Source organism: Pelobates fuscus, chromosome 10, assembly GCF_036172605.1.
Source record: "Pelobates fuscus isolate aPelFus1 chromosome 10, aPelFus1.pri, whole genome shotgun sequence".
NCBI lineage: Eukaryota > Metazoa > Chordata > Amphibia > Anura > Pelobatidae > Pelobates > Pelobates fuscus.
The window spans coordinates 1,720,703-1,746,822 of NC_086326.1; the positions used below are offsets into that span (position 1 = coordinate 1,720,703).

The window sequence follows — 26,120 nt, forward strand, 5'->3', positions numbered from 1 at the left end:
GTGAGGGTTAGAGTGTGTCTTGGTGATGGTGAGGGTTGGAGTGTGTCTTGTCAATGCTGAGAGGAGAAGGTTCTCTTGGTAAGGGTAGGAATGTGTCTTGGTGGTGGTGAGAGCAGGAGGTTCTTTTGGTGGTGATGAGGGTAGGAGTATGTCTTGATGGTAGTGAGAGCAGGAGGCTCTCTTGGTGGTGGTAAGGATAGGTGTTTGTCTTGGCAGTGCTGAGAGGAGAAGGTTCTCTTGTTGGTGGTGGGGGTAGGAGTGTGGCTTGGTGATGGTGTGGGTAGGCGTTTGTCTTGGCAGTGCTGAGAGGAGAAGGTTCTCTTGGTGATGGTGAGAACAGGAGGGGTTGTACATGCCATCACAGCAATACACCGTAATCTCGAGCAGAGGTAGGATCAGCACTCCAGATGTTGTGGACTACATCTCCCATAATACAGTGCTGTTACAGCCACAATGTTGGCAAAGCATCAGGGGAATATAGTCCACAACATCTAGATGCTGAAGGTTGCCTGTTCTAGAATTTAATCTTATCTTCATTGGGTTACAGATCTTGTAGAAAAATCACAGAAATCTTGAAACGGTAGAAGTACATTCTCAGCTTTTCACAAGACACACAAATACATTCTTGAATATTTACAAGTGAATTTCTTGCGATGTTTGCAGGGCCAGAAAGCAGCTGTGACACACAACAATGCAATGTCGTAGACCATACATCCTACAACATCTGCCACCAGCTGGAACTAATGCACATTGAATATACTTAATGAAGTTGTTGAGTGAACTCTGTAGTCAGAGATTGCTGCTAAATGTAAGCTTTTTCAAACACAATGGATCAGATTTCAGATTCCCACTCATTGAGAAAATACGAATTTTAGTGGCAGAGTGCGAGAAATTGTGGACAACATGCTAGTGAGATAGAGACCGGCTATACAGAGAGAAATACTGAATGTGTGTCTAAAAAATCAAGTTGTTAAATCAAAGAAACATCCCATTGTACAGTGCTGTAGAATGTGTTGGCGCTTTATAAATTATAATAATAACATAATGGCTGGATTTGCCACCTCAAACCAGGTATACAATGCTTAAAGGGTTACTCCAACACTTTTATTTTTTTTAATTTGTTTATTTTTACTTTTTTTATGCTCTAGTAGTGTGTCCACTTTCGTTTTTTAAAAACAACTATAAAATAAAGATAAAACTTACTGACAACCCAGCGCCGTCCATGGTATTTACACACCCGTTCCGATGTCGTGCTGCCTCACTCCTTTCCTCTCCTTGGTCCAAGTTAATGGTTCTTATTAAAAAGCATTTGATTGGTCTGAGCCGGGAGTGAGGCAGAAGGGAGCGGACAGTCGAGGGAGGCCATTAAAATAAATAAATAAATAAATGAAATACCCATAGGGAGGGGCAGGCTATCAAGGTGCACTCCCTGCAGGGGTAGAAACGGACTCTCACTGTTGCCATGCATCGTGTCTGCTGATAAGAGACGTAAAATATTCACCACCTGATGTAGAAATCCACCACTGGTGAGGATGCTGAGGCTTTCAGTGTTGAGTAACGTTTAAGTCCTGGCTGGTAGCATAGAGCTTCATATTTTAGGTTCCATAGGTGACATTGTGGTATCTTTGTTGTCTACTCTCAGCAATGCTTTATAAAATGAGAAATAAAACTTGCTAATATTGGTTTTGTGTTCTCGCCCAACAGAAATCCACACCAACCATGGAGCCATCAGCAGTCAAGAAAACGAGCAAAGAGGAAGCCAGAATTGGGCCACGTCTCTGGACAACTTACTGGAGGATCCTCAGGGGGTGATAGAGTTCACAGTGAGTAATGTCCCTAACTGCCCAAAATAATCAATTAGTAGGCCTGAGATTTATGAGAAGCTAAACTTGTACCTCTCTGAGTTTTTATAATAACGAAATTAATCTTCTAACGTGGTTGACATGTTATCATCTTGTGGTTTTTTTTCTAGTAGGTCCTATATTTGAGTTGTTTTGTCCGGGTCACCCTTCGCTGAATGTTAATCTACCTTTATCTGACTCTCATTTCTAGTAAGGTCAACCACCAGTCACGTTATATATGTAGCGTAGCTAATTAACATTCAGCAATCGCAACCAAACAAATCAATCCATAACGCACTATATTCTCTGCCAGTGTTCATTTTGGCCGCAAACTTCTATTTAGTTTTAGTCGTATTTTAGTAGCTTGAAGTAGTCAACTAAGTCTCCAGTAGTCGACACAACTAAAATCTAATGGGTTTAGTTAAAGCTTCTATCTGTCTCTTTTGCCCCTCTGGGTCTCTTTGTATCCTCCCAGTCTCTCTAGGTGTCTCTCTCCCAAGCCCTGGTCTGTCTCTCATGCCCCTTCCCCAGTCCCTCTGGGTCTCTTTGTATCCTCCCAGCCTCTCTAGGTGTCTCTCTCCCAAGCCCTGGTCTGTCTCTCTTGCCCCTTCCCCAGTCTCTCTGGGTCTCTTTGTATCCTCCCAGCCTCTCCAGGTGTCTCTCTCCCAAGCCCTGGTCTGTCTCTCTTGCCCCTTCCCCAGTCCCTCTGGGTCTCTTTGTATCCTCCCAGCCTCTCTAGGTGTCTCTCTCCCAAGCCCTGGTCTGTCTCTTGCCCCTTCCCCAGTCCCTCTGGGTCTCTTTGTATCCTCCCAGCCTCTCTAGGTGTCTCTCTCCCAAGCCCTGGTCTGTCTCTCTTGCCCCTTCCCCAGTCCCTCTGGGTCTCTTTGTATCCTCCCAGCCTCTCTAGGTGTCTCTCTCCCAAGCCCTGGTCTGTCTCTCTTGCCCCTTCCCCAGTCCCTCTGGGTCTCTTTGTATCCTCCCAGCCTCTCTAGGTGTCTCTCTCCCAAGCCCTGGTCTGTCTCTCTTGACCCTTCCCCAGTCCCTCTGGGTCTCTTTGTATCCTCCCAGCCTCTCTAGGTGTCTCTCTCCCAAGCCCTGGTCTGTCTCTCTTGCCCCTTCCCCAGTCCCTCTGGGTCTCTTTGTGTCCTCCCAGCCTCTCTAGGTGTCTCTCTCTCAATCCCTGATCTGTCTCTTTTGCCCCTTCCCCGTCCCCTCTGGGTCTCTTTGTGTCCTCCCAGCCTCTCTAGGTGTCTCTCTCTGTCAGGGTCTTACCTGAGTTGGGAGTCTGTAGCGCAGATATGACGCTCACCCTTGCAGATAGCCACAGACCGAGGTGGTCAGGTAAGAATTCACCTGGCCTGTGGGTCTGTGCACGGGGGCTGTGCAGGATGCAGTACCAAATTCGCAGGACAGGCAAGGACAGAGCCAGCAGGATAGTCGAGGGATAGCCGAGGTCAAAGGATGCCAGAGTTCAGAATAACGTAGTCACAAGCCGAGGTCAAAAATACGAAGCACAATAAACAGGAACACTGGTACGACACAGGAACACAGATCAAAGACTTGACAATGAGTGCAGGGCGAGGCTGGGTTTAAATACCCTGCTAATGAAGATCAGAGTCAGGTGAGAAGCAGACAAGTCAAGGTGCAGCCCCCGGTGTAGTAGCCAAGCCAGGATGAACAAGACCGGAATCAGAAGTCTCTGGTAAAGCTGCTGTGGCTCAGAGGCAGAGAGCAGGACTGGGATAGATAAGTACCCCGGTTCAAGTCCCCTGTTGGGAATTCCAGGAGCGACCACGTCTGGCCGTCTGTCTCACAGGTGAGTACCCTGACAGTACCTCCCCCTTCAAAAACGACCTCTGGGCGCAGGTAGGCTCCTCATTGAAATAATCCGTCTCACCAGAGTCACTCTCAGAATCCGTCGAGTCCCCATAGTGAAAGTCCTCAGTATGGGATCCCTGATTAGCTCGGGATTTCCCAGTACCAGCTTCTGGTACAGCTGACGATCGGTCTAGGTTCCGGGTAGGGGTGACAAAAACTTCCACAACTTCGGGAGGGACAGTGCTCGCAGCTAGCAGTGCTTTTTCGAACACTTCCAGGTCTTTTTTACAGACCGTAGTGCCATTAGAAGCAATGACACAATCCTTAGGTAAATCCTTTTCAAGTGGGCAGGAAGTAGTGGTGGTAATACAGGAAGCAACTTTGGTAGTAAAGGCAGACGACTCTGGAGCAGGAGGTCTAGGAGGGCGAACAGGACAAAGCGTGATGAAGTGTCCACCTTCTCCACAGTAAAAACACAGACCATGGCTTCTCCTTCGGTCCCTCTCCCCCGGTGTGACTTTGCAGTGGACACGTCCAATTTGCATAGGTTCCTCAGGATCAAGTTGAACACAGGATACCTCTGGAGTTCTCCTGGGAACTGGATCATAAGAGGGTATCACCGGGGTGTGGTGACGTAGACTCCGCGATTTTTTAGTAGGTGGAGCTGGCTTGGGCTTAGTGGTCCTGCACTGTGAGTCCAAAGCAATAATAAAGGACTCCCAGCTGACAAGGACAGGACTCTTCCTCTGCAACATTTGGTAAGCCCAAACTTTAATGCGTCCAGACAACAGGTTGATAGCCGCTCTGACCCTGATGAAATCCGTGGCGTAAGTTCGAGGCTTTAAAGAGAACAATACCTCGCAATCCATCCTGAATGACTGGAAGGACGTGTAGTTACCATCAAATCTGTCGGGCATGATGACAAAGGGTTCCGGAGCTGGATGTACTGCGCCTTTAAGAGAAAAAAGTTCCTGCTGCAACTCCGAAACAATCTGGGCCAGGCTGGACACTTGCTGGAGTGAGGGTGAGCACATTTCTGCGGACTCCATATTGGTCAAGTCTTTTGTCAGGGTCTTACCTGAGTTGGGAGTCTGTAGCGCAGATATGTCGCTCACCCTTGCAGATAGCCACAGACCGAGGTGGTCAGGTAAGAATTCACCTGGCCTGTGGGTCTGTGCACGGGGGCTGTGCAGGATGCAGTACCAAATTCGCAGGACAGGCAAGGACAGAGCCAGCAGGATAGTCGAGGGATAGCCGAGGTCAAAGGATGCCAGAGTTCAGAATAACGTAGTCACAAGCCGAGGTCAAAAATACGAAGCACAATAAACAGGAACACTGGTACGACACAGGAACACAGATCAAAGACTTGACAATGAGTGCAGGGCGAGGCTGGGTTTAAATACCCTGCTAATGAAGATCAGAGTCAGGTGAGAAGCAGACAAGTCAAGGTGCAGCCCCCGGTGTAGTAGCCAAGCCAGGATGAACAAGACCGGAATCAGAAGTCTCTGGTAAAGCTGCTGTGGCTCAGAGGCAGAGAGCAGGACTGGGATAGATAAGTACCCCGGTTCAAGTCCCCTGTTGGGAATTCCAGGAGCGACCACGTCTGGCCGTCTGTCTCACAGGTGAGTACCCTGACACTCTCTCAATCCCTGATCTGTCTCTTTTGCCCCTTCCCCGTCCCCTCTGTGTCTCTTTGTATCCTCCCAGTCTCTCTAGGTGTCTCTCTCCCAAGCCCTGGTCTGTCTCTTTTGCCCCTTCCCCGTCCCCTCTGGGTCTCTTTGTGTCCTCCAAGCCTCTCTAGGTGTCTCTCTCCCAAGCCCTGGTCTGTCTCTCTTGCCCCTTCCCCAGTCCCTCTGGGTCTCTTTGTATCCTCCCAGCCTCTCTAGGTGTCTCTCTCTCAATCCCTGATCTGTCTCTTTTGCCCCTTCCCCGTCCCCTCTGTGTCTCTTTGTATCCTCCCAGCCTCTCTAGGTGTCTCTCTCTCAATCCCTGATCTGTCTCTTTTGCCCCTTCCCCGTCCCCTCTGTGTCTCTTTGTATCCTCCCAGTCTCCCAAGCCCTGGTCTGTCTCTTTTGCCCCTTCCCCGTCCCCTCTGGGTCTCTTTGTGTCCTCCAAGCCTCTCCTGGTGTCTCTCTCTCAATCCTTGATCTGTCTCTTTTGCCCCATCCCCTCTGTGTCTCTTTGTATCCTCCCAGTCTCTCTAGGTGTCTCTCTCCCAAGCCCTGGTCTGTCTCTTGCCCCTTCCCCGTCCCCTCTGGGTCTCTTTGTACTCTCTCTGTTTTAACTATGTGTAAACAGACACAATATGACAGATCTACTCTAACAATTCTATATCCAAAACGCCATGTCTTAGCTTTCACATTAGATAATTAAAATTGATTCTCAAACCAATCTTAGAGATCATATCTGCTTTGACCATTCACAAACAGAGGAGGCCACTCATTGCACACGGTGGAATATTTATTAAAAGAGGCAGAATTATATTTTGGGAGAGGTAGGCAAGGCACCCCCGTCTCTTTCCAAGCAATATTTTCCTTAAAGCAGCAGTATGAAACTGTGGCCATCACAGCATTCTGCCCAAGAGCTTGGAATGAAATCCTTTACATACACAATGCCCCCTGTGGGACACAAACAAACCGGTGTGACATTACATTATTTACACACATTGGTTTACGTTTTGGAAAAGTTTTGTTTTTCCTATTATTTGTGAATGTTGGCAATAGTTTTAAAATTATTAAATGCCTACTACAATGGAACGCAGCTAATATGTAGGCATCGCAGCTAATATGTAGGCATCGCAGCTAATATGTAGGCATCGCAGCTAATATGTAGGCATCGCAACTAATATGTAGGCATCGCAGCTAATATGTAGGCATCAAAGCTAATATGTAGGCATCGCAGCTAATATGTAGGCATCGCAGCTAATATGTAGGCATCGCAGCTAATATGTAGGCATCGCAGCTAATATGTAGGCATCGCAACTAATATGTAGGCATCGCAGCTAATATGTAGGCATCAAAGCTAATATGTAGGCATCGCAGCTAATATGTAGGCATCGCAACTAATATGTAGGCATCGCAACTAATATGTAGGCCTCGCAGCTAATATGTAGGCATCGCAGCTAATATGTAGGCATCGCAGCTAATATGTAGGCCTCGCAGCTAATATGTAGGCATCGCAGCTAATATGTAGGCATCGCAGCTAATATGTAGGCATCGCAGCTAATATGTAGGCATCGCAGCTATTATGTAGGCATCGCAGCTAATATGTAGGCATCACAGCTAATATGTAGGCATCGCACCTAATATGTAGGCATCGCAGCTAATATGTAGGCATCGCAGCTAATATGTAGGCATCGCAACTAATATGTAGGCATCGCAGCTAATATGTAGGCATCGCAGCTAATATGTAGGCATCGCAGCTAATATGTAGGCATGGCAGCTAATATGTAGGCATCGCAGCTAATATGTAGGCATCGCAGCTAATATGTAGGCATCGCAGCTAATATGTAGGCCTCGCAGACCATGCATAATATGAAAGCAATTTCTAGGTTATTTGTTGCAATATATGTAAAATTGAATGAAGCCCCCCTTACTCCGGCAGAACTCTGCTAGCCGGTATTGGTCTACGCAGCCAATGTCTACAGCCCGTGTATGCTAGTGATAATTGCCCCATTTGCCAGCCCTTCCCTGCGTGGGATCTCAACAGGTTAAACAAAGAGGATCGGTTTATGAAACTTTCCAAACTGTAACCCGCAACCTCGACTTTTATGGACACGATATCCATCAGTTCATTTATTCTATAAATGTTATGACATATAAACAGCCCAGATGTGTTAGCGGAGTTTACCAAAATAGACAGTATTAAAAAATATTTATCTTTAAGAATGGACTTCCTTTCATTTCAAATGACTTTAACATGAATTTCTTTCATCTGAAGCCACGGAACGATTCTGGACACGGTCGTCTATCCGAGCTCTCAGTCAGGGTAGATGCTCACCATGTGGGCTGTATTTCTTGGGGGGGGGAACCTTTCCAGCAGCCCCCCTTTCCAGTAGCACCCCATGTTTATGGTCTTTATAGGACAGATTTAGAGGACTGGCCACAGAACCCATTTTAAAACCACTATAGACACTACCGAATGTAAACAATTCTTTGCATTTTTAAAAGCCAAGTATGGGGAGTGTTTCCAAATGTGCCATTTCTTCCCTAAATGTTCACAGTTTGATTTTCACTTCTAATCAGCGTATAGTGAACGATGTCAAGCCTTCCTTCCAATGAATGCATTTACGGGCAGTAAGTGGGTTTGCTAATATTTCTTGGTATCTTTTCAATGATATTGGTGGTTTATACAGAACTCCGAAAGGCATCACCACCATCCCATAAACATTACAAACACCGACTTCAAAGTGAGTTTATTACACTAAACATGCTGTTTAAAACTTATCCTTTATGTTGGAGTTATTATTACAATGTCACACCTTCTTAGTTAATTAGGGACAACACAGGGAATGTTAAATCATAACCAGCACTGTGAGCCGCCCTGGAATAATCCAGTCCTTCATACGTCCGTTGGCTTTAACTTGCTGACCACATTAAACTCACCCCCACCTTTCATGTTATGACATCATAACTTTACTGAGAATTCGCTTAAAATACTGCAACACAGCCCAGCCCTGCGTTCCTTCAGGACAAAGCTGAGAAAGTAGGAATTTCCGATTTTGTGAATCTGTAACAATTCCCATCTTGGGCTGCTTTAGTCTCGTATGTCATTGTGCATGCTATCGTTGTACAGATTGATTTTAGGTTCCTGAGGAAGTCCAAGTGTATTTGGACGAGGGGCGTAGAACCAACCTCTGTTTCTAATTTTATTGGTGCATGTTCACCTTTTACTTACAAATAAAGCCGTATATTTTTTACCACCATCTTCTGGATTCCTGTTCTTAAAGGAGTATACACGGACCGAGGTGTGGGTTTATAGCCCCCCAATACCATTGGGGGAGGCACCCTTTGAATGCTTTTACATCTTCGATTCTGTGAGTGCAATGATTATTAGTGCACATATATAATTTATAACAGTACCCTCTCTTATATTATACAGCCATTTCCCATGCTCTGCTGTATGAGACACGTGATATCATGTCCTCGCTGGCGCCCCCTCTCTGCAATAAAGCATGAGGTGATGGGGAGCACATCAGGTTAAGATCAAGGACGATACAGTGTTTCAAAGCCACCTGGGGGTCACTCCTTTGGCAGCCAGAAATGGGCTCTAAAGTGGATTGCAAGACGTGTTCTGGATGGGCCCATGAGGCCTCATTCCATGAGTGTTTGAACCCCTTTGTATTTTTCACAGTCCTCCATCTTTCAGCCCAATAAACACAATGTTTTATTTTTTTCAGGATTTCTTGAAAAAGGAATTTAGCGAAGAGAATGTATTGTTCTGGCTGGCGTGCAAAGACTTTAAAAAGAGCAAAGATAAGAAAGAAGTAAGTGATAGAACGCAATGAATAATCCAAAAATCTATCTGTTCCCTATTAATGTACCACGCTGGACGAAGAACTTGCGTTATAAAATCACATATTTATTTATTGCATTCCGAGACTCAGCCAGGAATCTTCTTAGACCTTTAATATCACCTTATTCCAGCCAGTATGTATATATGTTATATGATGTTACTGTGAATGTGTGTGTGTGTGTGTGTGTTTATATGATGTTATTGTGAATGTGTGTGTTATATGATGTTACTGTGAATGTGTGTGTTATATGATGTTACTGTGAATGTGTGTGTTATATGATGTTATTGTGAATGCGTGTGTGTGTGTTATATGATGTTATTGTGAATGCGTGTGTGTGTTACACAATGTTTTTGAATGCGTGTGTGTTATATGATGTTTTTGTGAATGTGTGTGTGTGTATGTTATATGATGTTATTGTGAATGCGTGTGTGTGTTACACAATGTTTTTGAATGCGTGTGTGTTATATGATGTTTTTGTGAATGTGTGTGTGTGTGTATGTTATATGAAGTTTTTGTGAATGCGTGTGTGTGTTACACAATGTTTTTGAATGCGTGTGTGTTATATGATGTTTTTGTGAATGTGTGTGTGTATGTTATATGAAGTTTTTGTGAATGTGTGTGTGTGTGTGTGTTATATATGATGTTTTTGTGAATGTGTGTGTGTGTGTGTTATATGAAGTTTTTGTGAATGCTTGTATTTCATGTCCAGCTGTGGGCTGCAAGCTGTGGAGAGGGTTGAGGAGACCATAAAGTGTAACTCGTTTCCTGACCTGGTCAGCCAGAGCACGGTTTAACCCAAGCTATACTACATTCGAAGGCTCTAAATAAAATGGAGTAATAATAGAGAACATTAAATGCATATGTCACCTGGTGTCACTGGAGCCTGAATATCAGCACTGTGGGTGCTCCAACTGTATATATATTGCACCTTTATAGGGAACTCATAATAAAAATAACACATCATAGAGGGACCCCAAATAAAAAGCTTGTTCTTACCGATCGTCATTGAGATTCCTCTCTAACCGCTTCTCCATTTGGCGCACTCTCGCTCACATTTACAAAATACAAAATGTATAATTTCCAGTCTTTCTAGTATCAGAATCAATGGACCCCCAGTGCTCATACGGTGAATGTGTCAACAATGTAATCAGTTTTCCTCAACTTGGACTAAAAGCAACTTGGACAAAAATAGTCTATTTCTCCCCATGATTTTTAAGGCCAGTCCAGAGATCAATATTTGACTAACTACTGGATTCTGGCACTTTGGTGTTCCCTGTGACCCTGTGACACTCCCTGTCCCATTACATGAAGCAGCAAGACTCGTTCTGCCTGACAGCTTGCTGACATTTCAAGAAAACATCCAGTTTGTAAAGGGGATGGTTGTAGCCTTGGAATACTGACTGCAATGTGCAATTATAAATAAACCTAGATATAGCGTTTTTTGTAAGCTTTAACCCCTGCTTTGCCAGGAATGTCATTATATAACGGGACCGGATTCTTGCACCAAAGAGGTTAATTCCTAATAATTAGTATATTCTGTCTGCCAGTAGATAGAGATTTACTATCACAATAAATACTGCAAACCTCTCAGTAGCCAGTTTTTACACAACGTTGACAAAGGCTATTTTTTTAAGGATGTCCATGTATTTCCGTTTTAATCTGTGCCGTTAGTTGGATCAATCAGGCTTCTCCTTTTAAGGGGGAAAGTTACTGAAATATATCGGACACGGCTGCATGAACGTTACCGGCACCTTTATTATTACTGTCGCTGTTTGTGGGTTAAATTCCATTAACAATTATATAACCTTTTATTTATAGTTTGTTAATACTAAGCCAGAAATGGTATAATCGTTACATGCCGCACAATTACAGTACCTCTAATAGCAGCACATATCAATTCCTCCCAATATTTCACATGAACAAATTGGGGCACTTTAACTTTAGGGGGGTTACTGGGACTTGGCCAGGAGATTTTAGGTGACTTATTAATGACAATTTATGTAATTTAGAACAATTTCCACTGAATGATTTCTAAACACATTTATTGCAGTTTAAAGTCACATTACTGGGAGTATTATTATTACACATCTGAATGGCCCTATGGCTGCTGTTTCCCAATAGGCACTTGCCTATTATAAAGTAAGTGGGTGTGTTTTACTGCTGGTTCCACTACTCCTGTCATTAATTATTTATGGCGGTCGGAGTCACACCCAATCCCGAAGATATTCTAATGACTGTCATGCTGGCCTTGCAGATATTTGTAATGAGTTTCTCCTTATGTTCCTCCCAAGATGCAGAAAAAAGCCAGAGAAATCTACACAACGTTTCTGTCCAGTAAGGCGACGTCTCAGGTGAATGTAGAGGGTCAGTCCAGGATCAGTGAGATGATGTTAGAAAATCCTCATCCGTTAATGTTTCAGAAGCTGCAGGAACAGGTGAGAATCTAGTATCTATACGTCCTGTATCGGTATAGAATATTATACAGTATAGAGATGCAGGTGAGAATCTAGTATCCATACGTCCTGTATCGGTATAGAATATTATACAGTATAGAGATGCAGGGGAGAATCTAGTATCCATACGTCCTGTATCGGTATAGAATATTATACAGTATAACGATACAGGGGAGAATCTAGTATCTATACGTCCTGTATCGGTATAGAATATTATACAGTATAACGATACAGGGGAGAATCTAGTATCCATACGTCCTGTATCGGTATAGAATATTATACAGTATAACGATACAGGGGAGAATCTAGTATCCATACGTCCTGTATCGGTATAGAATATTATACAGTATAACGATACAGGGGAGAATCTAGTATCCATACGTCCTGTATCGGTATAGAATATTATACAGTATAACGATACAGGGGAGAATCTAGTATCCATACGTCCTGTATCGGTATAGAATATTATACAGTATAACGATACAGGGGAGAATCTAGTATCCATACGTCCTGTATCGGTATAGAATATTATACAGTATAACGATACAGGGGAGAATCTAGCATCTATACGTCCTGTATCGGTATAGAATATTATACAGTATAACGATACAGGGGAGAATCTAGTATCCATACGTCCTGTATCGGTATAGAATATTATACAGTATAACGATACAGGGGAGAATCTAGCATCTATACGTCCTGTATCGGTATAGAATATTATACAGTATAACGATACAGGGGAGAATCTAGTATCCATACGTCCTGTATCGGTATAGAATATTATACAGTATAACGATACAGGGGAGAATCTAGTATCCATACGTCCTGTATCGGTATAGAATATTATACAGTATAACGATACAGGGGAGAATCTAGTATCCATACGTCCTGTATCGGTATAGAATATTATACAGTATAACGATACAGAGGAGAATCTAGTATCTATACGTCCTGTATCGGTATAGAATATTATACAGTATAACGATACAGGGGAGAATCTAGTATCCATACGTCCTGTATCGGTATAGAATATTATACAGTATAACGATACAGGGGAGAATCTAGTATCTATACGTCCTGTATCGGTATAGAATATTATACAGTATAACGATACAGGGGAGAATCTAGTATCTATACGTCCTGTATCGGTATAGAATATTATACAGTATAACGATGCAGGGGAGAATCTAGTATCCATACGTCCTGTATCGGTATAGAATATTATACAGTATAACGATACAGGGGAGAATCTAGTATCTATACGTCCTGTATCGGTATAGAATATTATACAGTATAACGATACAGGGGAGAATCTAGTATCTAAACGTCCTGTATCGGTATAGAATATTATACAGTATAACGATACAGGGGAGAATCTAGTATCTATACGTCCTGTATCGGTATAGAATATTATACAGTATAACGATACAGGGGAGAATCTAGTATCCATACGTCCTGTATCGGTATAGAATATTATACAGTATAACGATACAGGTGAGAATCTAGTATCTATACGTCCTGTATCGGTATAGAATATTATACAGTATAACGATACAGGGGAGAATCTAGTATCCATACGTCCTGTATCGGTATAGAATATTATACAGTATAACGATACAGGGGAGAATCTAGTATCTATACGTCCTGTATCGGTATAGAATATTATACAGTATAACGATACAGGGGAGAATCTAGTATCCATACGTCCTGTATCGGTATAGAATATTATACAGTATAACGATACAGGGGAGAATCTAGTATCCATACGTCCTGTATCGGTATAGAATATTATACAGTATAACGATACAGGGGAGAATCTAGTATCCATACGTCCTGTATCGGTATAGAATATTATACAGTATAACGATACAGGGGAGAATCTAGTATCCATACGTCCTGTATCGGTATAGAATATTATACAGTATAACGATACAGGGGAGAATCTAGTATCTATACGTCCTGTATCGGTATAGAATATTATACAGTATAACTGTGGCAGAAGCAGCCACCAGAAACTCGTATTTACCTTGTTATTTGTCCCTACCCTATATGTCCATGCATCCTGTATATTGTACCAGCGTGTTAAGGGAGAATCAATGTGCACATACCGTTATTGGGTCCGTGGGTGGCCGCCGTTCGCCTAATCTCCACGTGGCGGCGGCCATCTTAACTGCCGAACAGCGGTGTTTGGTCGTCGAGCGTCTGGAACTAAAATCGGACGCTCGACTACCCAGACACCGCTCAGACCTCCAGGATCTCCAAAGTGTATGATCCAAACTGCCGAACGGCCCGCCGTTCGGTAGTTTGCATTCCCCAGTCTAGGGGATTCATCCGAACCAAAGATTGGGGTCGGATGGCTGAGCAGTTCGGCACTTTCCATGCAGTGAAGTAGACCGACTACAGGGCCAGAATCTATGGAGCCGTTTTCGGCTACTGTGTCCCTGCAGTCGGTCAAATCTTTAAATACCTGTAACTCCCGAACCCCTGGTCTGATCTGGGTGAAATTTGAATATGTTACTCACCCAGAGCAGACCTACCAGGGGACCCCTCGTTTATCCTTGTACCCCCCGTATTTAGGGGTCCTTCAGAAACTGGGGAAAACTCGGTTCCCTCTAATTAATTTACCTGCTAATCTAAGGGGAGGAGAGGGAGGGGAGGTGATTGTGAGGTGATTGGTTGTTTTGAGTTACCTCCCTTGCATGGGAAAAAGCCATAAAAGAAATTGTGTGAATAAAGCTGACAGTTGACCTCCAAGCTATGTGTCGTCTAGTTCTTGGAGGGAAGGGATTGTAACTACGCTACCCGTTTGATACCAGTATTGGATTGCTGTTCCTGTCTACCAGCGGAGCTACCTTGGATCGTACCTCTACTCCGCTACAATAACGATACAGGGGAGAATCTAGTATCCATACGTCCTGTATCGGTATAGAATATTATACAGTATAACGATACAGGGGAGAATCTAGTATCCATACGTCCTGTATCGGTATAGAATATTATACAGTATAACGATACAGGGGAGAATCTAGTATCTATACGTCCTGTATCGGTATAGAATATTATACAGTATAACGATACAGGGGAGAATCTAGTATCCATACGTCCTATATCGGTATAGAATATTATACAGTATAGAGATACAGGGGAGAATCTAGTATCCATACGTCCTGTATCGGTATAGAATATTATACAGTATAACGATACAGGGGAGAATCTAGTATCCATACGTCCTGTATCGGTATAGAATATTATACAGTATAACGATACAGGGGAGAATCTAGCATCTATACGTCCTGTATCGGTATAGAATATTATACAGTATAACGATACAGGGGAGAATCTAGTATCCATACGTCCTGTATCGGTATAGAATATTATACAGTATAACGATACAGGGGAGAATCTAGCATCTATACGTCCTGTATCGGTATAGAATATTATACAGTATAACGATACAGAGGAGAATCTAGTATCTATACGTCCTGTATCGGTATAGAATATTATACAGTATAACGATACAGGGGAGAATCTAGTATCCATACGTCCTGTATCGGTATAGAATATTATACAGTATAACGATACAGGGGATAATCTAGTATCTATACGTCCTGTATCGGTATAGAATATTATACAGTATAACGATACAGGGGAGAATCTAGTATCTATACGTCCTGTATCGGTATAGAATATTATACAGTATAACGATACAGGGGAGAATCTAGTATCCATACGTCCTGTATCGGTATAGAATATTATACAGTATAACGATACAGGGGAGAATCTAGTATCCATACGTCCTGTATCGGTATAGAATATTATACAGTATAACGATACAGGGGAGAATCTAGTATCCATACGTCCTGTATCGGTATAGAATATTATACAGTATAACGATACAGGGGAGAATCTAGTATCTATACGTCCTGTATCGGTATAGAATATTATACAGTATAACGATACAGGGGAGAATCTAGTATCCATACGTCCTGTATCGGTATAGAATATTATACAGTATAACGATACAGGGGAGAATCTAGTATCTATACGTCCTGTATTGGTATAGAATATTATACAGTATAACGATACAGGGGAGAATCTAGTATCTATACGTCCTGTATCGGTATAGAATATTATACAGTATAACGATACAGGGGAGAATCTAGTATCTATACGTCCTGTATCGGTATAGAATATTATACAGTATAACGATACAGGGGAGAATCTAGTATCTATACGTCCTGTATCGGTATAGAATATTATACAGTATAACGATACAGGGGAGAATCTAGTATCCATACGTCCTGTATCGGTATAGAATATTATACAGTATAACGATACAGGGGAGAATCTAGTATCCATACGTCCTGTATCGGTATAGAATATTATACAGTATAACGATACAGGGGAGAATCTAGTATCTATACGTCCTGTATCGGTATAGAATATTATACAGTATAACGATACAGGGGAGAATCTAGTATCCATACGTCCTGTATCGGTATAGAATATTATACAGTATAACGATACAGGGGAGAATCTAGTATCCATACGTCCTGTATCGGTATAGAATATTATACAGTATAACGATACAGGGGAGAATCTAGTATCCATACGTCCTGTATCGGTATAGAATATTATACAGTATAACGATACAGGGGAGAATCTAGTATCCATACGTCCTGTATCGGTATAGAATATTATACAGTATAACGATACAGGGGAGAATCTAGTATCCATACGTCCTGTATCGGTATAGAATATTATACAGTATAACGATACAGGGGAGAATCTAGTATCCATACGTCCTGTATCGGTATAGAATATTATACAGTATAACGATACAGGGGAGAATCTAGTATCCATACGTCCTGTATCGGTATAGAATATTATACAGTATAACGATACAGGGGAGAATCTAGTATCCATACGTCCTGTATCGGTATAGAATATTATACAGTATAACGATACAGGGGAGAATCTAGTATCCATACGTCCTGTATCGGTATAGAATATTATACAGTATAACGATACAGGGGAGAATCTAGTATCTATACGTCCTGTATCGGTATAGAATATTATACAGTATAACGATACAGGGGAGAATCTAGTATCCATACGTCCTGTATCGGTATAGAATATTATACAGTATAACGATACAGGGGAGAATCTAGTATCCATACGTCCTGTATCGGTATAGAATATTATACAGTATAACGATACAGGGGAGAATCTAGTATCTATACGTCCTGTATCGGTATAGAATATTATACAGTATAACGATACAGGGGAGAATCTAGTATCCATACGTCCTGTATCGGTATAGAATATTATACAGTATAGAGATACAGGGGAGAATCTAGTATCTATACGTCCTGTATCGGTATAGAATATTATACAGTATAACGATACAGGGGAGAATCTAGTATCCATACGTCCTGTATCGGTATAGAATATTATACAGTATAACGATACAGGGGAGAATCTAGTATCTATACGTCCTGTATCGGTATAGAATATTATACAGTATAGAGATGCAGGGGAGAATCTAGTATCTATACGTCCTGTATCGGTATAGAATATTATACAGTATAACGATACAGGGGAGAATCTAGTATCCATATGTCCTGTATCGGTATAGAATATTATACAGTATAACGATACAGGGGAGAATCTAGTATCCATACGTCCTGTATCGGTATAGAATATTATACAGTATAACGATACAGGGGAGAATCTAGTATCTATACGTCCTGTATCGGTATAGAATATTATACAGTATAACGATACAGGGGAGAATCTAGTATCCATACGTCCTGTATCGGTATAGAATATTATACAGTATAACGATACAGGGGAGAATCTAGTATCCATACGTCCTGTATCGGTATAGAATATTATACAGTATAGAGATACAGGGGAGAATCTAGTATCTATACGTCCTGTATCGGTATAGAATATTATACAGTATAACGATACAGGGGAGAATCTAGTATCTATACGTCCTGTATCGGTATAGAATATTATACAGTATAGAGATACAGGGGAGAATCTAGTATCTATACGTCCTGTATCAGTATAGAATATTATACAGTATAACGATACAGGGGAGAATCTAGTATCCATACGTCCTGTATCGGTATAGAATATTATACAGTATAACGATACAGGGGAGAATCTAGTATCCATACGTCCTGTATCGGTATAGAATATTATACAGTATAACGATACAGGGGAGAATCTAGTATCCATACGTCCTGTATCGGTATAGAATATTATACAGTATAACGATACAGGGGAGAATCTAGTATCTATACGTCCTGTATCGGTATAGAATATTATACAGTATAGAGATACAGGGGAGAATCTAGTATCTATACGTCCTGTATCGGTATAGAATATTATACAGTATAACGATACAGGGGAGAATCTAGTATCCATACGTCCTGTATCGGTATAGAATATTATACAGTATAACGATACAGGGGAGAATCTAGTATCTATACGTCCTGTATCGGTATAGAATATTATACAGTATAACGATACAGGGGAGAATCTAGTATCCATACGTCCTATATCGGTATAGAATATTATACAGTATAACGATACAGGGGAGAATCTAGTATCCATACGTCCTGTATCGGTATAGAATATTATACAGTGTAACGATACAGGGGAGAATCTAGAATCTATACGTCCTGTATCGGTATAGAATATTATACAGTATAACGATACAGGGGAGAATCTAGTATCTATACGTCCTGTATCGGTATAGAATATTATACAGTATAACGATACAGGGGAGAATCTAGTATCTATACGTCCTGTATCGGTATAGAATATTATACAGTATAACGATACAGGGGAGAATCTAGTATCCATACGTCCTGTATCGGTATAGAATATTATACAGTATAACGATACAGGGGAGAATCTAGTATCTATACGTCCTGTATCGGTATAGAATATTATACAGTATAACGATACAGGGGAGAATCTAGTATCCATACGTCCTGTATCGGTATAGAATATTATACAGTATAACGATACAGGGGAGAATCTAGTATCCATACGTCCTGTATCGGTATAGAATATTATACAGTATAACGATACAGGGGAGAATCTAGTATCTATACGTCCTGTATCGGTATAGAATATTATACAGTATAACGATACAGGGGAGAATCTAGTATCTATACGTCCTGTATCGGTATAGAATATTATACAGTATAACGATACAGGGGAGAATCTAGTATCCATACGTCCTGTATTGGTATAGAATATTATACAGTATAACGATACAGGGGAGAATCTAGCATCTATACGTCCTGTATCGGTATAGAATATTATACAGTATAGAGATACAGGGGAGAATCTAGTATCCATACGTCCTGTATCGGTATAGAATATTATACAGTATAACGATACAGGGGAGAATCTAGTATCCATACGTCCTGTATCGGTATAGAATATTATACAGTATAACGATACAGGGGAGAATCTAGTATCTAAACGTCCTGTATCGGTATAGAATATTATACAGTATAACGATACAGGGGAGAATCTAGTATCCATACGTCCTGTATCGGTATAGAATATTATACAGTATAACGATACAGGGGAGAATCTAGTATCTATACGTCCTGTATCGGTATAGAATATTATACAGTATAACGATACAGGGGAGAATCTAGTATCCATACGTCCTGTATCGTTATAGAATATTATACAGTATAACGATACAGGGGAGAATCTAGTATTTATACGTCCTGTATCGGTATAGAATATGATACAGTATAACGATACAGAGGAGAATCTAGTATCCATACGTCCTGTATCGGTATAGAATATTATACAGTATAACGATACAGGGGAGAATCTAGTATCCATACGTCCTGTATCGGTATAGAATATTATACAGTATAACGATACAGAGGAGAATCTAGTATCTATACGTCCTGTATTGGTATAGAATATTATACAGTATAACGATACAGGGGAGAATCTAGTATCTATACGTCCTGTATCGGTATAGAATATTATACAGTATAACGATACAGGGGAGAATCTAGTATCCATACGTCCTGTATCGGTATAGAATATTATACAGTATAACGATACAGGGGAGAATCTAGTATCCATACGTCCTGTATTGGTATAGAATATTATACAGTATAGAGATACAGGGGAGAATCTAGTATCCATACGTCCTGTATCGGTATAGAATATTATACAGTATAACGATACAGGGGAGAATCTAGTATCTATACGTCCTGTATCGGTATAGAATATTATACAGTATAACGATACAGGGGAGAATCTAGTATCTATACGTCCTGTATCGGTATAGAATATTATACAGTATAACGATACAGGGGAGAATCTTGTATCCATACGTCCTGTATCGGTATAGAATATTATACAGTATAAAGATACAGGGGAGAATCTAGTATCCATACGTCCTGTATCGGTATAGAATATTATACAGTATAGAGATACAGGGGAGAATCTAGTATCCATACGTCCTGTATCGGTATAGAATATTATACAGTATAACGATACAGGGGAGAATCTAGTATCTATACGTCCTGTATCGGTATAGAATATTATACAGTATAACGATACAGGGGAGAATCTAGTATCTATACGTCCTGTATCGGTATAGAATATTATACAGTATAACGATACAGGGGAGAATCTAGTATCTATACGTCCTGTATCGGTATAGAATATTATACAGTATAACGATACAGGGGAGAATCTAGTATCCATACGTCCTGTATCGGTATAGAATATTATACAGTATAACGATACAGGGGAGAATCTAGTATCTATACGTCCTGTATCGGTATAGAATATTATACAGTATAACGATACAGGGGAGAATCTAGTATCCATACGTCCTCTATCGGTATAGAATATTATACAGTATAACGATACAGGGGAGAATCTAGTATCCATACGTCCTGTATCGCTATAGAATATTATACAGTATAACGATACAGGGGAGAATCGAGTATCCATACGTCCTGTATCGGTATAGAATATTATACAGTATAACGATACAGGGGAGAATCTAGTATCCATACGTCCTGTATCGGTATAGAATATTATACAGTATAGAGATACAGGGGAAAATCTAGTATCCATACGTCCTGTATCGGTATAGAATATTATACAGTATAACGATACAGGGGAGAATCTAGTATCCATACGTCCTGTATGGGTATAGAATATTATACAGTATAACGATACAGGGGAGAATCTAGTATCCATACGTCCTGTATCGGTATAGAATATTATACAGTATAGAGATACAGGGGAGAATCTAGTATCTATACGTCCTGTATCGGTATAGAATATTATACAGTATAACGATACAGGGGAGAATCTAGTATCTATACGTCCTGTATCGGTATAGAATATTATACAGTATAACGATACAGGGGAGAATCTAGTATCCATACGTCCTGTATCGGTATAGAATATTATACAGTATAACGATACAGGGGAGAATCTAGTATCCATACGTCCTGTATCGGTATAGAATATTATACAGTATAGAGATACAGGGGAGAATCTAGTATCTATACGTCCTGTATCGGTATAGAATATTGTACAGTATAACGATACAGGGGAGAATCTAGTATCCATACGTCCTGTATCGGTATAGAATATTATACAGTATAACGATACAGGGGAGAATCTAGTATCCATACGTCCTGTATCGGTATAGAATATTATACAGTATAACGATACAGGGGAGAATCTAGTATCCTTACGTCCTGTATCGGTATAGAATATTATACAGTATAACGATACAGGGGAGAATCTAGTATCTATACGTCCTGTATCGGTATAGAATATTATACAGTATAACGATACAGGGGAGAATCTAGTATCCATATGTCCTGTATCGGTATAGAATATTATACAGTATAACGATACAGGGGAGAATCTAGTATCCATACGTCCTGTATCGGTATAGAATATTATACAGTGTAACGATACAGGGGAGAATCTAGTATCTATACGTCCTGTATCGGTATAGAATATTATACAGTATAACGATACAGGGGAGAATCTAGTATCCATATGTCCTGTATCGGTATAGAATATTATACAGTATAACGATACAGGGGAGAATCTAGTATCCATACGTCCTGTATCGGTATAGAATATTATACAGTATAACGATACAGGGGAGAATCTAGTATCTATACGTCCTGTATCGGTATAGAATATTATACAGTATAACGATACAGGGGAGAATCTAGTATCCATACGTCCTGTATCGGTATAGAATATTATACAGTATAACGATACAGGGGAGAATCTAGTATCTATACGTCCTGTATCGGTATAGAATATTATACAGTATAACGATACAGGGGAGAATCTAGTATCTATACGTCCTGTATCGGTATAGAATATTATACAGTATAGAGATACAGGGGAGAATCTAGTATCCATATGTCCTGTATCGGTATAGAATATTATACAGTATAACGATACAGGGGAGAATCTAGTATCCATACGTCCTGTATCGGTATAGAATATTATACAGTATAACGATACAGGGGAGAATCTAGTATCCATACGTCCTGTATCGGTATAGAATATTATACAGTATAACGATACAGGGGAGAATCTAGTATCTATACGTCCTGTATCGGTATAGAATATTATACGGTATAACGATACAGGGGAGAATCTAGTATCCATACGTCCTGTATCGGTATAGAATATTATACAGTATAACGATACAGGGGAGAATCTAGTATCTATACGTCCTGTATCGGTATAGAATATTATACAGTATAACGATACAGGGGAGAATCTAGTATCCATACGTCCTGTATCGGTATAGAATATTATACAGTATAACGATACAGGGGAGAATCTAGTATCTATACGTCCTGTATCGGTATAGAATATTATACAGTATAACGATACAGGGGAGAATCTAGTATCTATACGTCCTGTATCGGTATAGAATATTATACAGTATAGAGATACAGGGGAGAATCTAGTATCTATACGTCCTGTATCAGTATAGAATATTATACAGTATAACGATACAGGGGAGAATCTAGTATCCATACGTCCTGTATCGGTATAGAATATTATACAGTATAACGATACAGGGGAGAATCTAGTATCCATACGTCCTGTATCGGTATAGAATATTATACAGTATAACGATACAGGGGAGAATCTAGTATCTATACGTCCTGTATCGGTATAGAATATTATACGGTATAACGATACAGGGGAGAATCTAGTATCCATACGTCCTGTATCGGTATAGAATATTATACAGTATAACGATACAGGGGAGAATCTAGTATCCATACGTCCTGTATCGGTATAGAATATTATACAGTGTAACGATACAGGGGAGAATCTAGTATCCATACGTCCTGTATCGGTATAGAATATTATACAGTATAACGATACAGGGGAGAATCTAGTATCCATACGTCCTGTATCGGTATAGAATATTATACAGTATAACGATACAGGGGAGAATCTAGTATCTATACGTCCTGTATCGGTATAGAATATTATACAGTATAACGATACAGGGGAGAATCTAGTATCTATACGTCCTGTATCGGTATAGAATATTATACAGTATAGAGATACAGGGGAGAATCTAGTATCTATACGTCCTGTATCGGTATAGAATATTATACAGTATAACGATACAGGGGAGAATCTAGTATCCATACGTCCTATATCGGTATAGAATATTATACAGTATAACGATACAGGGGAGAATCTAGTATCCATATGTCCTGTATCGGTATAGAATATTATACAGTGTAACGATACAGGGGAGAATCTAGAATCTATACGTCCTGTATCGGTATAGAATATTATACAGTATAACGATACAGGGGAGAATCTAGTATCCATACGTCCTGTATCGGTATAGAATATTATACAGTATAACGATACAGGGGAGAATCTAGTATCCATACGTCCTGTATCGGTATAGAATATTATACAGTATAACGATACAGGGGAGAATCTAGTATCCATACGTCCTGTATCGGTATAGAATATTATACAGTATAACGATACAGGGGAGAATCTAGTATCTATACGTCCTGTATCGGTATAGAATATTATACAGTATAACGATACAGGGGAGAATCTAGTATCCATACGTCCTGTATCGGTATAGAATATTATACAGTATAACGATACAGGGGAGAATCTAGTATCCATACGTCCTGTATCGGTATAGAATATTATACAGTATAACGATACAGGGGAGAATCTAGTATCCATATGTCCTGTATCGGTATAGAATATTATACAGTATAACGATACAGGTGAGAATCTAGTATCTATACGTCCTGTATCGGTATAGAATATTATACAGTATAACGATACAGGTGAGAATCTAGTATCCATACGTCCTGTATCGGTATAGAATATTATACAGTATAGAGATACAGGGGAGAATCTAGTATCTATACGTCCTGTATCGGTATAGAATATTATACAGTATAACGATACAGGTGAGAATCTAGTATCTATACGTCCTGTATCGGTATAGAATATTATACAGTATAACGATACAGGGGAGAATCTAGTATCTATACGTCCTGTATCGGTATAGAATATTATACAGTATAACGATACAGGGGAGAATCTAGCATCTATACATCCAGCAGAGACAAAGGAGAAGAGAAACCACAAGGTCTGATCGTCCGTCTCCAAATTGACAGTTATAGGTACAGTGGGGTGGTTACTCAGAGTTTGGGTTTGGTGGGAGCCAGGGGAGCTTCAGAGAAGTTTGCTTCAAAGTAAGTCAGGAGGGGAGATGACCCATTACATTATTTGTTGGAGGTGGATTGCTTTGTGATATTTGGGGAGGTCAGAGAAGCCCAATCCCCAGTGTGCATTTGGCCTCGTCTTTTAGTTGTGCCTTTCGGCGATGCCACATATATTCTGAGAAAATAGAATGACGACAAAGCGTTAATTCACCATCTTCCTATAATGTATTATGTAAATAGTTTTGGTATTGATATCACAGAACTATGACTCTCATCCTGCTAAGCCAGCCAGGTCTAGAGTCTCGTGATAGCGTAATGAGCTGCCTGTCTTTTTGGCCTGATTTATTTTGTCCATAACCCAGTACTCCACCCTCTCTCCCACATACCTGTGACATGCTTCGAATCCCCATTCTGAACTCTGTGCAACTTGTCTCATCTGCCTGATCATCTCTAATTCTCTGTATTAGAAAACTGTGATTTCATTGCCATAAGCCAGTACTGAATCAAATTGTTGGACATTTTCCGTGTGAAGGCTGGTTGTGCAGCTTGGGGATGTGCCAAGTTTGGCGATTTTATAATGAATTATCTTAGTGACATCAGACTTTGTGCTGCGTGACTCACGTACATTCTGTCTTCCGGTCTTTCTAGATCTTCAACCTCATGAAATATGATAGCTACAGCCGGTTCTTGAAATCCGAGGCTTTTCTGAAAAACAAAGCATCTGAAGATAATGAACATGCAGGTTCCAGTGCGGGCGAATCGGCTCCAAAACGTGCCTCTAGAATCTACAACACGTGATGTGGCCTCCATCTTCTTCTTCAATTGAATCACGTGGACAGATTTGTTTATTATTCAAGAATCTCCAAACTGAGAACTATTTTCCAATCAGTGGAGCTTCACTGCACCAGGAAAGGCATAGGGGCCGATCATTAGTGTCGCCAGCAGTTTGCGCACAGGAATAATATTTCGCTTTCGTTTTCTGCAACCTTCTAAGTAATGCCAGAAGTGAAATGAAAAGCCTTTTGGAATCTTTTCGTAGTTGCCTTGTTTTGAGTAGCCCAGCTCTGTTGCTTTTATAATTAAAAATGATATAACAATTGGCTGAATGAACAGAATTGTGCTGATAACCGCCACAGGGCGAGCCATTAACCTATTCAATGTCGGGATCTGACGGACATTGTAAAATCAAATCACTTTATGATCAGCTAAGATGGAACCCTTGGAATGAACGAACAATGCATGCCGGGTCCGATCCCTGATTTTTTAATTGTTCCATAAATGATGCATTTGAAAATAAAATATGCAAATATAATTTAATTTAAAAAAAAACAAACCTGCTGTGATTATTTCTCAGGGCCTGGAAATGGCTATGAATCTCTGACAATCCCAGGTTCCCAGGTGAATTAGTTGAAATAACTCTGTAAGTAGCACTGGGGAGCACAGGAAGGGTTGTGCTGCTGCCTATTCCCTCGCGTGACTATTGACATGTGGATGGGTTTGAAAGAGAGCATTGTGGGATGAGGAATTTGTACATATTCTGTCACAGCCTTTTACTTCCCCTTTCAAATGAGGGATGTAGGGGTGGACCTAGAATTGAAAAAAAAAATGCTTTTATGGGGAGGTTGCTTGTTAGATACAAGTGATTTTGACCAAAAAAACGTTCTGTGCAATCAATTGCTGACGGATAATCTAACAGAAAAGTGAT

At 40.6% G+C, this 26,120-nt stretch overlaps 1 protein-coding gene across 1 annotated transcript in view; it reads left to right on the forward strand.

The window, feature by feature from the left end:
- Positions 1–25,569, forward strand: part of RGS10 (regulator of G protein signaling 10) — a 33,548-nt gene extending 7,979 nt beyond the window's left edge. Inside the window, exons 2-5 of the mRNA XM_063434240.1 lie at positions 1,705–1,823; positions 9,058–9,144; positions 11,466–11,609; positions 25,064–25,569. Of these exons, the coding sequence (XP_063290310.1) occupies positions 1,705–1,823; positions 9,058–9,144; positions 11,466–11,609; positions 25,064–25,213 (500 nt within the window). The 3' untranslated portion in view covers positions 25,214–25,569. The remainder of the gene's footprint in view (positions 1–1,704; positions 1,824–9,057; positions 9,145–11,465; positions 11,610–25,063) is intronic.
- Positions 25,570–26,120: the final 551 nt, after the last annotated feature.